At 25.5% G+C, this 24,241-nt stretch overlaps 6 protein-coding genes across 6 annotated transcripts; 3 read left to right on the top strand and 3 right to left on the bottom strand.

The window, feature by feature from the left end:
• Positions 1-3,636: 3,636 nt before the first annotated feature.
• Positions 3,637-4,479, top strand: PGO_103100 (skeleton-binding protein 1; the record flags this gene model as incomplete). Its single annotated transcript, XM_028688339.1, has 1 exon — positions 3,637-4,479. The coding sequence occupies one exon, from the start codon at positions 3,637-3,639 to the stop codon at positions 4,477-4,479; it is 843 nt and encodes a 280-aa protein (XP_028544140.1).
• Positions 4,480-8,157: 3,678 nt separating this feature from the next.
• PGO_103090 (Plasmodium exported protein, unknown function) lies at positions 8,158-9,190 on the top strand (the record flags this gene model as incomplete). The annotated part of the gene is made up of 2 exons (XM_028688338.1): positions 8,158-8,451; positions 8,642-9,190. The coding sequence occupies 2 exons, from the start codon at positions 8,158-8,160 to the stop codon at positions 9,188-9,190; spliced, it is 843 nt and encodes a 280-aa protein (XP_028544139.1).
• Positions 9,191-10,666: 1,476 nt separating this feature from the next.
• On the bottom strand, positions 10,667-11,869 carry PGO_103080 (rhoptry-associated protein 2; the record flags this gene model as incomplete). The annotated part of the gene is made up of 1 exon (XM_028688337.1): positions 10,667-11,869. One exon carries the CDS (start codon positions 11,867-11,869, stop codon positions 10,667-10,669), a length of 1,203 nt encoding a protein of 400 aa, XP_028544138.1.
• A 2,089-nt stretch (positions 11,870-13,958) lies between these two features.
• Positions 13,959-16,208, bottom strand: PGO_103070 (hypothetical protein; the record flags this gene model as incomplete). The annotated part of the gene is made up of 1 exon (XM_028688336.1): positions 13,959-16,208. The coding sequence occupies one exon, from the start codon at positions 16,206-16,208 to the stop codon at positions 13,959-13,961; it is 2,250 nt and encodes a 749-aa protein (XP_028544137.1).
• A 3,238-nt stretch (positions 16,209-19,446) lies between these two features.
• On the top strand, positions 19,447-22,389 carry PGO_103060 (hypothetical protein, conserved; the record flags this gene model as incomplete). Its single annotated transcript, XM_028688335.1, has 1 exon — positions 19,447-22,389. The coding sequence occupies one exon, from the start codon at positions 19,447-19,449 to the stop codon at positions 22,387-22,389; it is 2,943 nt and encodes a 980-aa protein (XP_028544136.1).
• A 355-nt stretch (positions 22,390-22,744) lies between these two features.
• PGO_103050 (hypothetical protein, conserved) lies at positions 22,745-24,192 on the bottom strand (the record flags this gene model as incomplete). Its single annotated transcript, XM_028688334.1, has 2 exons — positions 22,745-23,495; positions 23,798-24,192. The coding sequence occupies 2 exons, from the start codon at positions 24,190-24,192 to the stop codon at positions 22,745-22,747; spliced, it is 1,146 nt and encodes a 381-aa protein (XP_028544135.1).
• Positions 24,193-24,241: the final 49 nt, after the last annotated feature.

The following is a 24,241-nucleotide window of genomic DNA, read 5'->3' as shown; positions in this document are numbered from 1 at the left end:
AGACGTTATTTTTTTTACTTGTTTTAAAAAATTGTTATACAGAACAGCAGTATAATTTTTTTTTTTATTTTTTTTTTTTTAATTCACAGAAAAATTTAAAAAAAGACAAACAGTCGAAAGAGCATATATATGATAAAGTGTATACCTTTAAAGAAAAAAATAATTCGCTCTCGCCCCGCTTAACTATGATCCTCCAAAATATCACTTCATTATGTCATTAAAAAAAAAAAAAAAATCAATCATACAAATAAATAACAATGTATGAAGGATTTACACACCATGTCAAAAGATCCAAGATGTTAAAAAAAAAAAAAAAAAATGGGAACCCCATGTTGTCAAATATGAATGCAAATTTTATGACATCTCGGTTTTCTAATTACCTCCTTATTTGTTAGTTTTTAGTCTTGTTTTTAAGTATTTCCTATTCTGTAGAAATGTAAATAAATGTTTTCAGAGTTACTAAAACAATCATTTTATTTTCCCGTTTATTCCACTTTTTTTACTTTTGAAATTTTTGTATTTTTTTTTTTTTTTTTTTTAAACTCCTTCCTTAAACCCTACAAAAACACTTAAGCCTATTTTATCATAGTCGCTTAGTTCAAAAATTAATTATAAATGCATCCATGCAGATGTGTGTGTTATGCATAAATCAAACATTTGAAAAAAGGAAGAAATGGTAAGAATCTTATATAGTTTTACTTAAATAAACTACACTTTTATTTCATACAAAAAAAAAAAAGCATAGGAAGGTTTTGTTTACTTATTATTCTTATATTAATGCGGAGAACCCTTTATTCTTATTAAAAATTCCAATTTATTTTCTAATAAAATGATGAGCTATCTATCTCTTTTCATTTATCCTTCATCATAAAATTGATATACTCATGAGATACATCCAAATGATATATTATTTAAAAAAACACAAATTTGTATTCAAATGAACACACATATTGTTACCTTTTTTAATATATTTTTATGAGTCCCATAACAAATATGATATTTTTTATCAAACTAAAATATGAAAAAAATGGATTTAAATTTTTATGCACCCTTCAAATTTTAAGAGTAATTAATTCCCCCTTTTTTATGGCAAATTAATGATGGCCTATTTATTTGTTGTTTTTTTTTTATTATTTATTCGAAACCTTTTCAATAAAAAATGAGAATAATGTACTTGATACAATTGTTACCAGCAAAACTGCACGTAGGAACGAACAACTCCACAACAGATTAAAATACATTTATTCACCTTTTAATTCGTAAACTCAACTTAGTTCATTCTATACATAAGTAATAACTTCTCTATATTTAAATATATATAACCAATAAAATATGAATAAAATTTTGTCCTGCAATACAGCATAGATAATATATACAATCCTCTCACCACTGTGGGAAATCAAAAAGAAAAATAAAAAGGTTTAAGATAATTAATGCTTAAAACAAAATGCGTACAAAATTTAGACTTCCTCTTATGTAAAAGTATGCAATCATGTATGCAGAATAAGTAGCCCACGGTTAAATTCGATTTATTATAATATATATATATATATATATATATATATATATATATATATGGAATTACAGAATAAGATAAAATATAAATACACTACATTTTTAACGTCTAATAGTTTTTTCAGTTACGCAGCCTAATTCTATCCTAGAATTACTTTTCTCTCCTCGTACAATTATTCTATTCACCTTAACAAAATATATAGGTAAAAATATATATATATTCATATTAATTTAAAATACTTAAATTTAAATAATCACATCTATATTATACATCACAACTAAATATATATCCACCTCCCCCCTTTCTATTGCAAAAATTTCATTCATCAATTTGAACGACTAACAAGACCGATTTTGCGTACGGACCCCTCCCTTCATGTTAAGATTCGAGTTAAATAATAAAAAATAAAAACATCAAGAATATATAATACCTTTTTCTTTTTAATGATCAATGAAAAAATGTCTTTTCTACCGAACAGGGAAAAGATTTTTCTTAAATAATGGATTTCTTAATTAGGGAAAGTTTAATACGTTAATCTACTAGCCTTATTACAAAGAAATATACATATAGTATATATATAATAATTTTTTTTTTTTCTTCATATGCATTTTTTTATTAAAAATAGATCTAATATAAAAACAGTTTAAAAAAAATATAAAAGAATCTATTTTACATGCAGTAATTATAAAAAATAGCCGCCCTACCCAATGCATTTAAATTAAAAAAAAAAGTTATGCCATCATGCGCTATAAATTATGCCCTCCATCACCGTAATTGCTCTATCTACATGTATTATTAATAAATACAAATGTTTATAAAAAAAGTGCTAAAATAAATAAATTTTTTAAAGAAAGAATAAATTTTATTTTTTTATTTTTTCATACTAATAAATGACGCATTTTCCTTGCATAAAAAAAATAAATATGTAGAATACAAAATAAAAAAATGAAAATTTTTTTTTTAAAAACAAGAAAATCAAAAGCCCCTTTTTAAATTTTAAAATAAATTACGTTTCTACATGTGCATAATTCAATGTAACATCTTACATATACAATTCATTATCCTTTATCTTAAATAAAAACAGATAAAATATATACATAATTAGAAAAAAAAATAGAATTAAGTGCCCAATTTGTAATTTTTTAAACATTATTTCATAGAATTATTTGTTATAAAAACAATAACGTATTATATAATTATTTTTTTTTATAAAAAAACTTAAAATAATATTTTAAAAAAATTACATTTTTTAAAGTTTATAAAAAATTAATTTTTAAACTATTATTTTATTTTATTTTTTTTTAAATGTATTTTAAAAACTATTTTTTCTAAATTATTTTAGGAATAAAATAAAAAAAGAACTACTTTTTGTGATAAGCCCATAAATATTACCAGGTAAATTTTATATAAAAAAAGTTTAAATTATTTTCAAAATATAAAATAATATTATGTATTTTTATTAAATTAATTTATAATATTTGCATGATATGTATCTTTTTTAATTGATTCCACTGAAAAATTATTTAATTCGTACAAAATAAATGAAAACTTTTCATTCTACATGAGAATTTTATTTTTTCTTTACTAAAATAAATATTTACAAATACATCAGGATCTATTCTTACTAATTAAATGATTATTTTTAACTTCATTTTTCTCTCTTTTCCTTAATTATATTTTCTTTTTAATTAGATCATCCATGACAAACAATCATTAGAAGTACTATAACATATTTTTAGAACATATCTAAATTGTAGGAATAATAAGAAAGCAACCAAAACCATTCTTTTTCTCAAACATTTTTTCAGTCCCTTATTACTTTCAAATCACGACTAATCCCAAAAAGGTACGCATTATTAATGTATTATTTATAAAAAATAATCATTATCAGTACTACATATGCCGTTGTAAAATATGATTGTAAAACATGTATGCAAATTATTTTAATTTTCCTTATTTTATATCTATGTGTTTTTTTTTTTTTTTAATTATAAATTTTAGGAATATATAACGCTGCACTATTTAAGAATAGCATCCAGGGCAAAAAATTACATATATTATTAAATATATATACCATAAATTAAATATATATCAATCGTAGAATCAACATATTATAAAAAATGGATCAAGATCAATTTCCAATAGACGCTAATCCCATTGAAGGATTTGAGGATAGTCTTGAAAGCCATGTTCCACATGATATTCAGCCATCTATTGAAGAAGGAATGGAACATTTGGGAGATTTCGATCCAGTTCCTGATGTAGAACCTCTTTTAGATGAAAATGTTTTTTCTGAGGATACACTTGAAAACATACCTAACTTTGAAGATAATGTTCATGACGATTTGGCTGATTTAGGTGCAGTTGATGTTCAAGATCTGCCAGACGTAGATGCACAAGAATTTCAAGAGCTCCCAGAAGTTGTAGATGCACCAGAATTTCAAGAGCTCCCAGAAGTTGTAGATACAGGTGATATTCAAGATCTCCCAGAAGTAGATGCTGTTCCAGAATTCAATGCTGAAGACAATGCAGGATTAGAGGATTTAGGTGCTGAGGGAGGAAATCCACCTGAAGAACCAATTTTACCACCACCTGATTTAGATGAAATGTTTAGTGAAGAATCCATAAGAAAACTAAGAGAAGCTATTGAAAATTCACCATGTTATCAACGTAGATTGGCTGCTTATAAACAACAACAAGAAGCACTTGGAAAATCAATAGATATTGGTCCATCATCTTCTATGATATCTCCATTATACAAATTGCAATTTTTCGGAAGCTACATGAAGGGAATGATTCATTTAGTTCAAAATAACTACTTAGTTTTATTACTTATTGGATTACTAATCATTAATGTTGCATTGTTTTACAGTTACTTCAAAAGTGTCTCAAGTAACAAAAAACAGTCAAAAGAAGAAAAAATCAAAAAGGAATTAAAATCAAAATCCAAGGAAAATAACTAGTAAAACGAGATAATTATAAAAAAAGGGAGAAAAGAACGAAACATATTTTAACAAAATATAACTGATCCCATGAAAATAATAATATGAAAAAGAAACTATTATATTTTGAATTTTTATCACTTTTCAAACATTTAAAACAAAAGGAAAAAAAAGAGAAAAAAATATTGACCAAGGAAGAAGGAGATATGCATGTATATAATGAAAAGACAAAGAATTAAAGTACAGGGAAGATAAAAAAAAAAAAAAAAAAAAAAAAAAACGTAAAAACATTTACGAAAAATGACAAAACCTCCAATTTTCCTCTTAAATATATTATATAAGAACATAAAATAAATATTGAGAGAGAACATATATGATTGACTTTCATTATTTTCTACGAGTTCATTATTCGTGCCTTTACTTTTTTTTTTTTTTATTTATACACCCAATAGAAATACATTTTGTTTTAAGTACGTGCTTTTCTAATTTGTTTTTATTTGATGTTTATATATATACATATATATATTTATTGTGTTTAGTAATTCCTTTATTATGTTGATTTCTCATTTTATTTAAATTTTTTTAATTATTTTAATGTCATGGGCATTGTGAGAAAAAAAAGAAGTATACTTTTTGAATTATATATGAACTTTTTCATGTACACAACAAATATGTATTAGAAAAAACAAAATATGTTTCAAGAAAATGGAATTTATGTTTTTTTTTTTTACGATTACACATAACTGAAAACATTTTACAAACATATATTTAAAATAGCATGCCATGTAAGAAATAATAAATATATGTAATGTAAGAATATCATTGAAAATTTTCACTATTATAAATACTATATATATAAGTGAACAATGTTGTATGCCCCGGATTTATTATGTTGACATTTTTAAAAAATAAAATATATACAACAGTTGATCAGGAATCATTTGTTCTGTAGTTTAATATTTTAATATGCTAATGTGAATTATACTTCATAAAATAATATTATATGTATTTTTTCTTTTCTTTTTTTATATCCTATATATTACTATGAAAGAACATTTGTTTTTGATTAGCATAATAAAAAAGCGCCTTTTTTTTTTTTTTTTTTTTTAAAGTTCCTGTATTAAGGTACAGAACATCTTTCCCAATTGTATGCAAACACACAGATATGCAAAACTCATTTAAATATACTACGAAAACAATCTTACAAGTTGGCTGTTTTTAAAATGTCATTTTGTAAACTTACCCTCTAAACATTAATATTTCAAATCATTTTTTTTAACATTATAGTTTCTTTCAATTATTTCCATCATAGCTATAAGAAAACTTGTTTTTTATATATAAATTTAAAAAAAAAAAAAAAATGTATATATAATAAAATCAAATTAAAGCATTTTCCTTGTATCACTAGACTGTTTATTTCAATTTTAAACCGTATTATATGCACATGCGTACTAAGACAAATTTACATTTTTCTTCAACCACTTCCGTTTGGTTATTTAACCGTTGTTTTAATTTAAAATTTGTAATTCATTAAGATCAACATTTTAAAAATAAAGAGCATAAAAAAGTATTATATTAAAATGAGTTGGAGTGTGTGTGGGGAAATTATTGCTTGAATAAAATATTCAAAAAAAAAATTAATCTGCTCAAATGTTTAATTAAAAAAAATTCTTATAAGCGTTTCCCAACTTTGTTGTTATATTTACATTGGAAAAAAAAAAAAAAAAAAAGTAGTATAAAAAAAAAAAGGATTTATACACATAGTAATTACTAAAGAGTACAAAAAATGAAAATATAAAACTATTGAATTACATAAAATCAAAGTGTAGTGACTTGTTTAAGAGATATAATAAAAGAATGTTTAAAAAGATATCTACATTTACTTTATTATTACCCTATTTTGATACTTTTCATTATGCTGTTTTATTTTTATATAAAAAAAATAATATAAAATATTCGACATTTTCTTTAAAAACTTAGAAAGTAAAACATGTTTTTTCTATTTGTACATACTGAATTTCTTTATAGACATGTTAAAAGAACTTATACCCATACGAAAAATGCAGAATTTTTTTTTTTTTTTTTTTTTTTTCCCTTTTCGTTCCTTTTTTTGGGGTTTAATGGAAGAATGGATTTAAGCCTCTTTATGAAGCCTACAATTTCCCTTTTTTTCTAATGTTTATTATGACCAGCCTTGTTTCATTGTTATTTCAAAATAGATTATTGTTAGAAAATATAAAATCTGCAATAGGCATCGTGCGTGCAAAAAAAAAAAAAAAAAATATATATATATATATATTACACACTTCCAATTATCATCTGTTCTAATAATGGCACATTCTAAATATTATCTGTGCCTCCACGTTCAAATTTCATAATGCCCTTGTTAAAACATTGTTATATATGGACACTGATTAAATTAAAATAATTTAATTAAAAAACATAAAAAGTGCACATTACATATAACAAAAGTCTGTATATTCATGCATATATCATAGATAGAAGCCTTTCATTTATTCCTTTATTTTCCATCTTGTTTTTTCATTTGATGTATTAAAACATTATAATTTGTTCAATTCTTGTAATGTGCTAACTGCACTTTGAGAGCTAAATTATATATATTCATTTACATAGGAGTATATATACATGTTTTATCCTCACAAAGCTATTTTTTTTCACAGTTAAAGCACAAACAAATATGTTCTATGCAAAAAAAAGGGTTTCAATGAAAATAATTTTTCGATTTTGTTTGAAAAAGTTTAAAGTTTCACGTTTCAACAAAATGCGGCAATATATGAAAGCTTTTTCTTTAGCTCAAGCGCATCAATAATTATAAATATAAACTCTAAAAAAAGGGATAAATATGTGTTAAGATTTAAATAGCCTGTGAAAAAAAAAAAAAAATACATGTATTATTTCAATATTTCAACATATATATGTAAAATTTGTTTATATATAAAGATGGGGAAGAAAAAAAAAAAAAAAAAAAAAAAAAAAAGCTTAATAAACTTGTTTCACATAGCACAACAATCAATTTATAAGCACAATTATTTTTGAGCTGTTAAATTGCAGTGCTTCGTGTGTTCTTTTAAAAATCTTCAAGTTATAAGAAGAATAATTAAAAAAGAAACTAAAAATATCTATCTACTTTTTTGCTTCATATATAAGTAATCAATAACATGCTTGTTTAGCATAATTTTCATCATTATTTTGTTAAACATTCTTAATCCTTCATTAATGTTTGTTGTTATTTAACATTTTGACAATCCCTTAATTTCAAGATGTTTAAACCAAAATGAATTGCTTTTAATTTTGTTCACGTGTTTAAATAATCTTTGGATTGATTTTTTCAAGCGTTTCTTGAATTTACATATTTTTGGTCATATTTATAGTTTGTTTTTATTTTCTTGACCTTGATTTTTTTGACTTTATTGATTTTTTTGACTTTATTGATTTTTTAGACTTTTTTGATTTCCTTGACCTTTTTTAAGTTTTTTTCGTAGTTATATCCCTTTTTATAGTTAAATTTATGATTTATAGCATTTAGCTTTTTAGAAATTACATACCTTAACTCAATGATGCACACTTTTTAATCTTTTTCCCCCGCAATAATACCTAAACCGCTATTAAAATGAAAATTAAAATGAGAGTAGTTACCATATTTAAATTCACCGTTTAATTTTAAAAAAATCACATGAAATGAATGATAAACATCACGACTCTTCTAAATTATGGAATCATAAGAATGAATTAAATAAAGAAGTAGAACACATTACTACCATAAGGAACAACAACATGGTAGCTACTTCAAAATCAATACTCGCTTCCAAAACTAGGGGTAACAACACATCTAAATTAGGAACGACTAATAGACTATATTATAAAAAATGCCCTTCAAGACAAATGTTCCATTATTTGTTCAATGTTTTCCCCTTACACAAGATAAAATTCCTTCCAATCATTTTGATTGTAATTTATGTGTTCCGTTTTCAAGTAAGATAAAAAAAAAAAAAAAAAAAAAAGTTCACTTTAAACTTAATATTTGCTTCACACATTAAACCTACATCTTGACATGAAAACAATGTAATTAATAGAAGTGTAATAATATAATCTTCTTTTTTTTTTTTTTTTTCTCTCGTTCACTCTTTCTCTCTCTCTATATATGTATACACACCAAACACAGAATAAACTTCGCCCCAATATTCAGAAAAATGAAATTTATAAAATTGTGTTAGGCAATGTACACAAGAGGAGAGAAGAAAAAATAAATGAACTGCACAATCAATACAATGTAGTGTTCAAAAAAACAAGTAGAAAATATAGAATTATTGCATTACGAGACAAGTTGGCAAAACACAAAGATAGAACGGTCAAAAGAATACGCAATCTAGCAGAAAAAGAGGGTTTAAAAAGGACTAAAAGTTCAAATCAAATAATTTCTTTAAACGTGGAAAACATAGACAAACCTTTTACAATTCCAGAAAGCGATAAAACTAGAGTCTTATACGAATCTGGAGATCCCCAAAGCATTTCTTACTTTACATATATTTTTACCCAAAAGAAAATAGAAAAGAAAAAAAAAAAAAAAAAAACATTACATGCGTTAATAAAAATGTTATGTTTTTGCATATTTACAAAAAAAAATAATAATAAACCACAACAAGTAACATTTTACATAGGAGATAAGGATAACGAATTCATTAGGCAACGCTATTTACAAAATTATTATTAAAATATATATGATTCCAAAAAAACAGAAAGGGATATAATAAGATAGAGTTTGAATATTTATCTCTCAACTTTCTCTTGAACTTGTATAATTGGAAGTAACGTTTTTCCAACGTTGTGCAAACGTGGAACCCTATAGTGATTAAAACAAAAGACGAGTTGAAAAACAATTTCAAAAAAAAAATTATGAAAAAAAACATTATGGGACAAAAGAAAGAAAAAAATAGTTATTAAAGAAAATGAAATTAAAAAGAAAAAAAAAAAAAAAAAAAAAAAACTAAAAATTGAAATAGAATTACCATCTGAGAAAACATTTGTCACAGACACCATTAAAATAAAAATATGACAATCACCCTTAAGTCGGTTGTACGTGTGTGCCCCAATGCTGCAAAGTAGGCTTGCACTGTGCATCATTTGTTTCTGTTTTTTTTATATCTACATATTTTATGTATTGAAATGTAGTAGTCCTTTCACACGGGACATAAAACAAATACACACCATCTTTTATATTGTTTATTATTTTTCGTATACAATTATTAAAATATGAATTTCTACACTTTTCTATTTCGTTGTCGTTTTTTTTTAGAGTATTTCCTCAATGAGGATTATAAATTATTTGTTTTTGTGTTATTGCTTTTTTCTAGTACGTCCGCAAATGAATGTATATCACAAAAATTTTAAATTATGTTGTTTTAGTTCTTAAAAATGTATAAATGTATGTATATACATGCGCATACATGCTTATGTGTGTTCGTGGTTTCTCAATTTTTTGGTATATAAATCTTCTTCAAATTGTTTTTTTCTCGTTTTTTGCCTTTTGGGCATTTATCCCATTCTTTTACTAAATCATTCTTTTAATTCAACAGTTAATATTCATAAAGTATGTATAAACACATTTGTTGTTCCGTAAATGAAAACCATAATTCATTTCTTATTTTTACCAACTATATTATAGACAACAAAAATATGAACACCTAAATATTTTGAACAACGCAAAAGTTACAAAGTTGGAATAGTTAATGTAAAAAAAAAAAAAAAAAAAAAAAAAACACGAAATAAACTAAAATTATACTTGTATAATAATATAATCCTATTGAAGGTTTTAAAGTTTTTCTTAAAGCAACTATATAACCACAAGCGCATATGAAAATAGTATAGTTTATTCTTTTAAAAAATTTCAAAAAGCACATTTTCAATTTGTCCTAAACAAATTTCGATAAAAAAGTATAAAGAACTTTTATAAAGAAATGAAATAAAACATATTTCACCTTTCTTTTCAGAAAGCAATCTTGCAAAAAAAAATTAACTGAAGTACACTTGTGCTCATGTATATGTGCACACATACGTATGCATAATTTTTTTAGAAAAAATTCACAAAGACAAAGCACACAAGCACAAATCTAAAAGCTAATAAAGCACTATGATAAAACAAAAAAAGAACAAAAAAAAAAAAAAAAAAAACACAAAAAAAAAAATATGTTTACGATTCTATGTTTCTTCCTTTAAGAGCGTAGTAGTTATTTCCCGCACGACCGAAAAACTCACGCGCGTGACAATTCATAGTAATGTCAAACAACTCTGCGAAATCCTCAGTTAAGAAATCTAATTCTGTAGACATAAGATCACTATACATGCCTACAAAATTTTCTAAGTTTTTTTTCTTGAAAAGATTTTTAATAAATCTTAAACCTTTTAAGTTAGGTACACTGTAGCTTTTGTGGATTAAGGAATAATCAAACTCTCTTAAAAATTTCCTGTGCCCATAAACCATTTTCGTTTTTATAATTGAAAAAAAGGAAGGTAATAAATCATCTACAGATCCAAAATATTCTTCTTTTCCATCTTTTTCACAATATGAAAAAGCAGGGTTATTATTGTGGGGTCCATATAAAAGGAGAGAACTACTACGTTTCCTAAATCCTAATTTTTTTCTATGATCAATAACTGCCGAAGTACCTCTTGCAGGAAGGGTTATATCAGAATTGTAATACATGTCAGAAACACCAATAAAAGATAAAAAGTTGAAATCACGTGCAATAAGTATCTCATTCATACTAATAGATAGATCTTCTTTTGGTAAATAATTACTTCTAAACAATCTTGAACCATATGATGTGAAAAGTGGAAGAGGGCTGCTATGATAAGTAGCGTGTGTTTTTCTGTTCGATTTAGAAATAAAATTTTTAATAACATAGGCATCATTTTTCAAATTCAGAATATCTTGCTCACTTGGTAATATCCCATCAATATAACTCAAAAGTGTTTGACTTGTAAAAATAGAAAGAAAATCATTTCTAAAGTCTTCATTAACGTCTTTTAATAAATTTTTGAAAAAGGTTTCATAATTTTCCGTATTTGACATGGCTTTTATATCATTAGCATAACTATGAATTAAAAATATAGTAAAAGCTCTTACAAAGCATGATTGATCTTTATTATCTAAAACATGAATATTGGTGTCTTCTATATATTTTATAGCGTCATTTGGGTTAGAAAAATGGCTAAAAAAGAAATAAACCCAATTACCTAAAACTTTACGTGCACTTGTATGCGTTGTAACCATAGTAGAAACTGACAAATCCTTAAGATTTATATTGTACAATTCTTTTGTACAATTGTATCCATACACAACATTCTTAAAAAATAGTGAGATAAGGAATGAAGTAAAAATTATTGCTCTCATCTTGTCTTTCTCTTTCAGATGAATTTAACCATAAAAAATTATGAAACTTTTTTTGTCTAATGTGTTTATAAATAAGGGGCAAAAAAAAAAAAAAATTCCCTTAACCTTTTTTTTCCACCAAAGAAAAAATTTTCACACGCTCTCACAAGGGTGTTATATTGATGTTTATATTCATACATTCATAAATATATTATATCTGTATACACATGCATATATCGTATGTGTATTTACATTCACACGTATTAATGTATATAATTCAATGTTTTTTACAAAATTAATGTTGAGAAAAATTAAAAATTTACTTCACTAAAAATTAAAATATTCAAATTGAAATTGGATGTCTGTTAGAAAAAGCGTAGAAAATAAAAAAAAATACTAATCAAAAATGGTAATAACAAACTAACGGTACATATTTTTGATATCATTCATTTTATTTTTTGCGTACATATATATATATAAATAAATATACATATTTATAAATTTGTTTATTTATTTACATATTTATTATTGTTATTATTTTATTTTTATTTTATTATTATATTTTTTTTTTTTCCTCCTGACGTATTATAAATAATCTCAAATATTTAAAAAAATGTTGTAAATATTTACTAACAAGTTAAAAGCTGTAGAACAAATGAAAACGAAAAAAAAAAAAAAAAAAAAATGGAAATGGTGTCTACTTCGTGCATTAATTAAACAAAAATAACTCCTCTTTGCACTTTAAGTGCATAACAAACTTTACTATTTTTTTTTAATTATTTGCAGTTACAAAACTTTAATTAAATGTGTAAAATGTGTAGAATAATTATTAATTTTTCTTTTTTTCTTTTTATCGCTTCACTGTTATATGTGTTCATAGGAATGCATAGACACTAATGTAAGTGCAAATGCATTTTTTTTTAAATGCAACTAATGCAATACTGCAACCACTAAGTAGACGATGCCGTAGACAAAATATTTTTATGCACAACACTTCTGCAATTACGGTGCTGATGGATAATAATAAATACAAATAAAAAAATCTCAACTTTCACAAAAATTATTACTATTTTTAACAATTAAAATAGAGTAAATGTAAATATATCCACAATATTTTATGATATTTACATAAAAAAAAAAATACGAACAAACAAAAGTTGCTGCACTACTTGACCACACATATTTACAATGAGTAAATTTTTTAGCATAACCGAAATTTCGACATAATTTTACTCAAAGTATTGACGAAAAAAAAATACCATTAACCGTTTACTCATTCTAAAAATATCCAATTTAAGAAAAGAAAAATGTAAAAATAGCACTCTAACAATGTTTTGTCATTTTAAGGAATCCGCTTTATCAAACTTCCCAGTTTCTCAAATTAATGTTCATACATGTGTGCATAAAAATGTGTGCACGACATATATTTGCGTATGTACAAACGCACACTTGTTCCCCTTTTTTGTTATTTTTATAAATTATATTTAAAACAAATTTTAAACATCTAAATGAATCCACATCATTTTTCTATTTTATCAGAACATTTTGCTTTGTTTTTTATGAAAAATGCAAAAATTACGGATTTATTAATTTCCGTATTTCTGTGCTGTTTTAAAATTGTTACAGAAGTGTAGAATTTGTCCACTTTTTTTGGCCTCTTTTTTTTTTTTTTTTTTCATGCTATTATTACAGTTATTTTTTCAGTTTTTTTTTTTTTTTTGTTCTATATTCCATTATATTATACAGAAATATATGTGCCCATTTGTGTGCGCTAGTTCCATAAAACTCTTGTTGTATATCTTACTTTTCATGTTTTTATCTATTCCTAAGATTGTGTACTTTTAGGGATACTTTCATTTCGCTCGTTCCCTTTATGTATGTCTTATTAGTACAACATGTTTAACTAAAAAAAACAAATTGTTCCACTCATTTGAAGTATCCGAATTATTAGTGCATATATGTCTATGTGTGTGCATTTTCCCTCTTTCATATTTCCAATTTGACATTCTCCATATATTAATTATGTATATATATATGTGCATGTTCTTCTCACCTTGTAATCGTAAAGTACTTCTTTTTGTTGCGATTTTCCTGATCCTCCTTATCGTTATCACAGTTGACAAGAATTATCTACTATATTTAAGTATTCCAAAAAGCTGCCTTCCCTAAGAAATAGTTCTATTTTATTTAATATACACTCATTTGGAACTGTTTTTAAATTACAACATTTATACATATCCTTCAAGAAATTTCTGTTTATATTATTTGAATTTTGGAGAATTAATTCTTTTATCATTCTTTTCGATTTATCGAAATTTTTTTCTAAAACTAATGTAAATGCTATTAACATTTTAATATAGCTACAAAGTGGGTTGATTTTTTGAGCTTTTAAAAAACTATTCAAAGCATCTTGGTTTCTTTTCATTTTTAAAAATATAACACCTTGCATAATATATAAATCAACTCCTTCATAATCATTTTTTTGTGCATGCTCTAAACATAACAAAGCAGTTTCATACTTTTGCTGATGATTGTATATAGATGCACAATATATACATACAAGTGCATCGCTATTATTTAACTTAAGACATAAACTCAGATGAACATTTGCCAATTCATAATTTCTTTCTTCAAATAATATAGTGCTTAATAATAAATGAGCCTTAAAATTGCATGCATTTATTTGTAAACATTTGGATAACGCTAAAGCTGCTTTACGTATTTTTCCCAAATATTTCATTTCACAAGAATAAAGAATATAAGCATATTCATAAAATTTATTTAATTTAATTGCTTTTCTAAAAAAGTCTGCAGATAATTTTTTGTTATTTTTTAAAGAAAAATAATTTCCTATAAGACATAAAAAATCTTCATTTATTTCTTTCTTCTCATAACTTAATAAAATGTGTTCTATTTTGTCAATCTCTTTTTCATGCCAATAGCAAGTTGACAAAAATGGTAAATGTTTCGTATAAAAAAATTCAATATCATGAATTCTTTCAAAAAAAAAAATTGCCTTTTCATAATTCCTAAGTAAAAAGTTGCATAAACCTTTAAGATATAACGTGCATAAGCTAAAAATTGGCTTATCTTCCCACTTATCTATTAACTCTAAACATTTTCTAAACTCATTTATGTAAAAGTAATGGTAGAATTTTCCTACTGTCGATAAATTTAATATTCCTTTTTCTGAAATAAAATCACATTCTTTATCCCCTATCATAGCGTATATATCCCTTTCGAATAAATTTTCCCATTCTGCAAAGAACTTTCTCATTTCCTCTTCTTCTACTAATCTTAATATAAAATCTGCATCCTGTACAACTATGCTATTCTCCTCCTTTCTAAATTCTAATAGTTCAAAAATTATGTCACCTATATCGAATGTTCTCTCTATATTGAGTATTCTTTTCTCATCATATTGAACATCATGGGTTCCCTCGATGTGTACTTGTACCAACTCTTCTCTGCACCTATCAACGACCTCATCGCAATATCCATCTTCGTTCTCTTCGCAGTACTGCGTATCTCCATCTTCTTCCCATTCTTCTTCGTTTTTTTCTCTCTCTTCTCTCCCTTTCATTTCTTTCTCATCCCATTTTCCCACTTCATCCTCCTCTTCTTCCATTTTTCTCTCACTATTTCCCCTTTTAAAGGACCCATACGTCTTCAGTTGGTAAAGAGGAATTCCAAAGTTGTACAATTTTGAAAACTTTTCTACTTCTTCCACGTACATAACATTAGAATAGAAATTTCCGTGCAGTTTTAGCAACTTTTTAAGAGCACATACGAGAAAAGGACAGGATTTATAACATAAATAATAACAACAAAATGCTGTATCTATTAATTTCTTTTTTCTTTCATTATTTATCCATTCACTTTTAGCTTCTTTTTCGTATAATTTCCCCATAATATAATAACCAGCACTATATCCTGGAAGTTTTTTTATATCATAAAAACTTTTTTTATAAATGTGTATATCCTTTTTCTCATATTTTTCGTGTATATTGTTGTTGCATCTATATTTTATGAACTCCTCATCTATCAACATTAAAAGTATGTTTTTTCTCTTTTCCTTCTTCAATTTATAACATGAATAAATGTAACCATATTTAACCATATTTTCATAGTTACCATCTTGGCATTTTCCTTTTGTATAATTATATAACCCTTTCAAGTTATCATACTTTAAATAAGACTCTTCAGGGAATACAAAATTTTTTACCCTTCCTTTATAGTAGTGCATATCTAAAAGGTCTTCATATAATCTTCTTTGAAATTTTAGGTTATACTTTTTAGACAAATGAAGACCACATACTAAGAAGTTAAAGTAGCAAGAAAAATCTTCTTCTTCATTCATTTTTTACTAATTCAAAAAAAAAAAAAAAAAAAAAAAAAAAAAAAAAAAAAAAAAAAACAATTTTTTTTTCTTTACTAGTTAAATATAATCGAACATGGCTATTCTACGTTCAAATTTTAGTCTCGTCTTATTTTTTTTACAAAAATGTAAAGCACACTGACAATTCGTCATTTCATATTATCCTATTAACTTTTATTTTGCTTTATTTTATTTCCCCCTTTGCATTAAGATTTTTCTATGTTTTTAAAAAATTTAATAATTCAACACTTTCCTATTTCCCTAGAGTATTCAAGAAAATACACAGACATGCTGTTCACAACAAATGTATATTTCAAAAAAATAGACAAAGTACTTTATAAATTATCCCTACTTAAAGTTTCATTTGCAGTTTTAATAAATATACCATGGAATGCTTTTTTTTTTTCTCACTTTTCTTTTCATGCAGACTTAAGGGATATCTATATGTGTACATGTACATATTCGCACTTAATATATATTCTACCTCTATTTCATTTATTTCATTTTCAAGCATGGAATTATTTAAGATATAACAAGGGTACATAAATTTGTGATTACTTATATATTTTTTTTTTGAACACCACTTACTGTTAACACAAAAAGAAAGAATATAGAAATAGATAATTTAAATAATAATTTCCCCAATACATTTGAATGACATAAATAATTCAGTACTTTTTTTGCACAACGATTTGTGTTAACTTTATTGTTCTCTCGAATAGCATTTCATGTTGGATCATTTTACTAGTAGTACAAGGAGATAATCTATTTCTCTCTTTCTCTTTCTCTTTCTCTTTTCTTTTCTTCTCCTTTTTTTTTTTTTTTTTTCTACTTTAACATATCTATGTAAGTTGTATATGTATTTTTAATGAATTACGAAATTGTTGGACAACATTATTTTCTCACCTTTTTTCCTTATTTATTCGCATCTATTTATATATCAAGAGTTGTGAAGAAATAAACAACTATAGGCACAAATATACATATATAAAATATTTGAATATGGAATATACTAACAGAAATATTCTTATTGATGAAATAATTGTAGAGTTATAATTTTACAGCATTGGATATAACTTAAGCAAAAGACAAGTAAGGTGGATATGCATAATTGTACATATAAACGTGTATACGTTTAGTTTATTCATTTATTTTATTCTTTCTTTTTTCTTTTTTCTTTTTTCTTTTTTTTTTTTTTCTATTCTCTTTTAGTTAACCCTAATGAGCTTTGTGTTTTATGACGCATGACATAGTGTGAGATACTAAAATAAAAGAATTTTCAGACAGAGCCAAGTAAGCATCTTTATGGAAAATTTAAAGCTTCTGTAAGAAGAAAATATACACACATATACGTGCTGTATTAGTCTGTTTGTTGACACAAATAGCTGAAACCATCTAAAGATAATTTTCTAAACCTGTCACTTTTGTAATGTGCTCAATAATTTATCCTTAAAAATATTGTAACATGTAATAAAAATATATGTGTAAATTTTTTTTTTCAAATTTTAGAAAACGTGTTAAATGTATTTTAAATGTGTCAAGACATGTGATAGTGTATAATTATAATTCTTTTTTTTTTTTTTTTTTTTTTTTATTAATGGTATTAAAGTAAATGCATATTTTCTTTTCTTTTTTTCTTTTCGTCGCTCTTTCATTTGCCAAGACAATTACAAAAAAGAAGTGAAAAAAATTAGTGATTGGCAATAAAATAATAAAACATTATGTGCTCACTATATACGTGTGTATATAAATACATATGATACTACATATAGCATACACATATGTAAACATAAGCCCCTATTATTATAAATATGGTTACTACTACTATAGTTTTTCACCTCCTCTTTTTTTTTTTTTTTTTTATATAGCTACTTTTAATCTTTTCTCATAATTGATATTCTATTTTTAAAAATTGTCTCCTTCTTGAGAAAATATTCCAAATAGAAAGAGGCCTAATAAAATATATTGAGGAGAAAGTCTAAGTGTAAGGCGATGCACATACGTAATGAGTGCTCAGGATTGTATACATTCATAATTATAATATATATATGTGCATATATGTACATTCATTCATAAGATATACATGCTTATGCACAAATATATGATGAAGAGTTTATGAGATTTACCCTTTTTGTATTTCATGCATATCTTTTTCTCTTTTTTGCATAAAAAAAGTGTGTTTTAAACATCCCTGTATTCTTTTTTTTTTTTTTTTTTTTTTTTTCTCTTATTTTCTTTTTTTTACATATAGACATTGCTGCAGTTTAAATATTTTTATAAAAAACTTTAAGTTCTTGTTTTTTCTTTTTAAAGAATTCATTTCATAACCATTTTATTTTTAACGTACTATACACATACGTGAACATATATAAGAAGGAATATACCTCCATATATATGAGTGTACATAAGTAAACATTTTTTTATTCTTTCGCAATTTATAACATAATATTTTTTTCTTTTTTTTTTTTTTTTTTTTTTTTTTTTTCTCTCTTATCTGTTAGTCTCTCTCCTTTTTTATTTCACTTAATTTTTTCATTTAATTTATTAAACTCATCTCATTTACTTATTTCACTTTTACCATTAAAAAATAAAGATGCCATTATAGTACTTTTAAATTACACATTCACTTTTAGTAACTTGAGAATTAGTTCACTAGCTTCAAAAATTTCACAGAAAGTAATATGTTCCCTATTTGAATAACCTTTTTATTAATAGAGCTTATTTTTTTTTTTTAGACCATGATATATCTTAGCGCTCATAAGTATAAATTAAATAATGTATCTTACTTTTTAAAAAAAAATTTACTATATTATATTGTATTATTTATTTTATTATTATTTTTTTTTTTTTTTTTGTTAACAAGTTATACGAAGATTTCGTTTAATTTCCCCACGCTTTTATTTTCCCCTGAATTTAAATTTCAATTTACACCTCACCTCATTTACCCGTTTTTGTTTCTTACTTTTTTTTTATTTCCCTTTTAGATCATCGCAGTTTCAAGTGCATCATTACTTGATAACCATTTCCCTTTTTTTGCATTTTTTTTTTTTTTTTTTTTTTTTTACACATTCTTTCATTTTTTCACTTTTCCCTTTTGCTTCAACATTTTATGCCAACCTTATATACGTGCCCCATTTATATTTGTTCATATTTTTTTCACATTTTTGTTATTTTATTTTATTTTTTATTTTAATTTTTTTGTTCTTATTTCTCAAGAAAAATGCCACGCGTTTTTTTACCTCAAATATTATGGCATAGTAAAGATAACAAAAGAAGTGATCGAATTTATTCTGTTGATATACAACCATATCCCAACTATTACAGTGTGAAAAAGTTAAGTAAGAAATATGAATTATTTAAAAAATTCATAAAAGACAAAGAGAATAAATGTGACACACATTTTGTGATACAAAAGGAAGAAGAAAATAAAAATGGTAATATTCCCTCATTTTCCATCCATTTTAATGGCTTAGTAAAAAATGAGAACGAAATAAATCACTTAATAAATAATAACAACAATAACAATCTGATAAACCACCATAATCATGAAAGTTTTGCCCGTATTAGTGAGGAAATTAGTGATACCTTAGAAGACCCTAATGAAAACAGTAGAACAAAGGAAAATAATACCCACATTGATCACAATTCAGTGAATAGCACAGCTATTTATAGATCCCTCCAAGAAAATAATATTCCAACAACCTTAAAAAATGAGGAAGAAGGTGTAGAGAGTGAAAGTGATGACGAAGAAGAGAAAAAAAGAATGAAAGGGGAAAAAAAAAAAAGAGCCATTAAGTTTAATATAGCTACATGTGGTGCCGATGAATTTGTACACTTGTGGCGCATATACATAAAGGATGATTTGATAGTAAAATGTCTAAGCAGATTTATTGGGCATAACGGAGAAATAAATTGTGTGCGTTTTAATAAAAATGGTAGATACATAGCCAGTGGTGGGGAAGATAAGTTTTTATACATTTGGGAAAAGAGCAAAAAACCAAAGAACATACCATTGGGATATGATACAAGCTTTTTAGACTATAAAGAATGGTGGAATATAGTAGGATCATTTAGATGCAGTGGAGTTATTAATACTATCATTTGGTCAAACAATGATACCCTATATATAGGAAATGAAGATAACAACATTAACATAATCGAATTTGTTAAAAATTCTAATTGTAAAGTAAAAGTTTTAGAAGGTCATGCTGGAATTATTCAAGGAATAACATTAGATATGAATAACGAGTATTTAGCATCCCTTAGTGCTGATCAGACACTCAAAGTATGGAAAAAGAAAATAGATGGAAAATCATGGAAACTAGAAAATTCGATAAGAAATATAAAAGCTGATCAACTTGAAAAAAGATCCACAGCATACATCACTTATGATGAATACGAGTATGGAGAGAAGGTTGTAGACAGGAATGAGCAATCCTCATATAAAAAGGAATGCAGGAGGGAAGTGCAAAGTTTACATAACGATTTTGTGGGAGAATCCTCAAACGAAAAATGCCGAGAAGTAGGTGAAAACCATACTGATAAAGAAACAGGGAAATATAAAGTAATGCAAGGAACACGAATAGAAGATGAAGATGAAGAAGACAAGTATGATGGTGATAATAAAAAAAAGTTCATACAAAAAAATGAAAAAGAATTACGAGAAAATGAACAACTAGACGAAGAAGAGGAAGAAGAGGAAGAAAAAAAATTAAAAAGATGCTTATTTTCAAGCGAGGAAATGCTTCCTTCCTTTTTTAGACGCATTGATTTTTCCCCTAATGGAGAATTTTTAATAACACCAAGCGGTATTCAATTCGAACAAGTTGATAAAATTCATGATAAAAACATAAAACCAGAAGAAAATGTAAAAACAGTTAGTCACATAAAAGCATACAGTTGCTTTTACATATATCATAAAAACTTATTTGTAAGGTATAACATTCCATTTTTTACAGTTTTTTCACAAACTAGCCATTTTTTAGTAGCAAAGTTTAATTGCAATACATTTAAGTTAAGAACACAGAATAATATTCTCAAAAGATGCTACAAGCATTTATTGAATCCACATTCAAATATAAAAGACGTGACAACTGATTCCAATAAAAAAAGAAAAGTTTTCGATAAAACATTATTTATTAATGAGCTAAAAAATTGTGATCACTTGATCAAATTAAATTATGAAAAAACATTATTATTTAACGATACCGAAGCTCCGGATGATGTAAGCCAAGATGTTAGTAGCACCATATCCGATAGCTATATCCAATATGATGACATGAAGGATAGTTTCTTAGATTCCCCGGGGGACTACTCCTTGTCCAACAACGTTGACAAAAATGAAGAAGTGCAGAAGGAAAAAGAGGAATGCGAAGATGAGGTGGAAGAGGAGGAAGATCGCGACGAAAATGGAGAAAATGACGAAAATGGCGAAAGCGAAGAAAATGAGGAAAATGACGAGAATGACGAAAAAGGCGAAAATGGCGAAAATGACGAGAATGACCAAAATGACGAGAATGACCAAAATGACGAGAATGACCAAAATGACGAGAATGACCAAAATGACGAGAATGACCAAAATGACGAAGGGGATAACGAAACAGAGGCACATCTTGACCAAAAAAAGGACACCAGTGGCAAATGCAATGACGAAAAAACAAATGAATTGGACAAGTGTGAAACTAAAGAGAAAAAAGAAGAAAGGTTCATTTATTCCTTAGGAACCTTTGATGGAAGCGTCTATTTTTATGACAGTGAAATTTTAGACACGCCAATTAGTATAGTTAAAAATATACATCTCTGTCCAATAACAGATATATCATGGAATAATTTAGGAAATATATGTGCATGCTCAAGTTCAGACGGATATGTCAGCTTCTATTATTTTGATGAAAATGAATTGGGGAATGTTAAATCATACAATAATTATTATTTTGAGAAAAATTGCAACGGTTTAACATTTGATGAACATTATTTTGAAAATACATTTTACAATGAAATCGATTTTTTTAACAAGGACCAATTAAATGATTATACATCTAGCGAGGATGAATGCGATGACAGTAATTTGTCTTTAAACAAAGAAGAAACCAAAGTTCGAAGAATTAATTTAATAGTAGGCAATGCAGCCAATTTTGTCTTAGAACAAAACACCAAGAAGTGAAATTTTGACCTTCTTATTTTTTATTAATTCTATAGTGTTTATATATATATATATATATATATATATATATACAAAATGTACTTTTACTTTTTTCCCTTTTTTTTTTTTTTGCTGTAATTTTAAAAACTATTTGTCCGAATATGAAAACCACGCCCTCGTTTTTTCGTATATCGCATTGTCCACCAGTTTTTATTACACTGTTCATTCAGCAGTATGCATGAATATGAAGAAATATGTATGTTAATTTAGTCACATGTGCATAAAGGCACACTTATATCAACACGGAGTTATTATATACGTATATATGTACACGCACACACACATACATGTGTGTGTAAACGTTCCAAAATGAGAACTACTTAACGAAGAGCCTAAACAGGTTTATGTAATCCATTCTTTTTTTAGTTTTTGTGTTATATATTGTAATTTTATTAAAGAAGTGAATTCCAGGGTTAACAAATAAAACGTAAAAAAAATGGGATACTTTTTTTTTCTCCTCAATTGTGTGGGATTTTACAAAATTATTAACTACATGAATGTCTGAATTATTGTGAATAAATATTTCTATCAATAAACTTTTATCTGTGTTATTCTCAAACACAATTTCGAATTTATACATTTTATTTACTACATAAAAAGTATGCTCATTTTTCTGCAGGTATATTCGAATATTATCAGTAATTATATTTTTTTTTAAAAAGTATAAATTATTTATCCCTTTACCACCATTATTTGTGAAAAAAGTCATTTCTATATTAGTTATATTTTCATCACTAATGGTTTTCAAAATGTGTAATTTACTTTCTTCATCATTTACACAAAAAATCATGGAATATTCATCATTTTGCTTCAAATAGTATAATCCATTATGCGTTTTAAACTTTTCGTCACTTTTTATTAATTTACATTTTATATCTTTAAAATGGACATCATTTAACATCACATTATCTTCTTCTGTATTTTTTACGATTGTCTCTATGTATATTTTGTCATCCTTATGTAATATAAATGTCTTCAATTGGAACGGATTTTTACATATAAAATTGAAGTCCTTTTTCATTTTTTTCTTTTCATTTCCTTGCACATATTCCACAGCGCAGTTAATTCTGAAGAAACAAAAAATGAGAAAAAAAAAAAAAAAAAAAAAAAAGTATATTTCTCGAAGCAAATATTTACAAATTCTCAAACGCATCGAAAAAGGTGAACTCATGACAAAGGAACAAATGAGGAAAATACTGAATTTACAATCAACTAAAGAAACAGAACATGTCACCATGTATACACACATATAAACACGCTAATAGGAAGAACAGTTCATTCTACACATAACTCATATATTATTTAACATGATATGTCTTGCACCATCAATGATGCACTTTTTATTATCATCCCTTATGCTCATTCTTACGTAAAGATGTCAACAAAATGCACTAGAAAAGAAGTTATAAAATTAAAAAAGGAATTAGACGAGACAATGATATGTTCCACATTTCTATAAATGTTAAACGTATTTTGGCTTGTTATAACATCCAAATATATTGTGCTTATTTGAATATCATTTTTCAAATTATTTGAAATAGTAATTTGCGATTTCAAATGTTGGCCAACATATATTTTCCGAGAATTTAATGGCATACTTAGGCTAAATTCGTTTGATAAGTTCAAGTCATCATTATTTTCAATCTTTTCACAATTTATGTTTCCTATTTCTTTTATCTTAAAAAGGTTCCAAATATTCAGGCTTAAAGGGGGTGGAGACAGACGGAATAATTCTATTTTCACACCTTCCTTAGCATCATTCATTTTGTTGTTTTCTCCTTCTCAAATATTACATATGCACATAGTTATGCAT

Source organism: Plasmodium gonderi (assembly GCF_002157705.1).
Source record: "Plasmodium gonderi DNA, contig: Chr10, whole genome shotgun sequence".
Classification (NCBI taxonomy): domain Eukaryota; phylum Apicomplexa; class Aconoidasida; order Haemosporida; family Plasmodiidae; genus Plasmodium; species Plasmodium gonderi.
The sequence above is the reverse complement of the archived record's forward strand: the minus strand, read 5'-3'. Positions and strand labels throughout refer to the sequence as shown.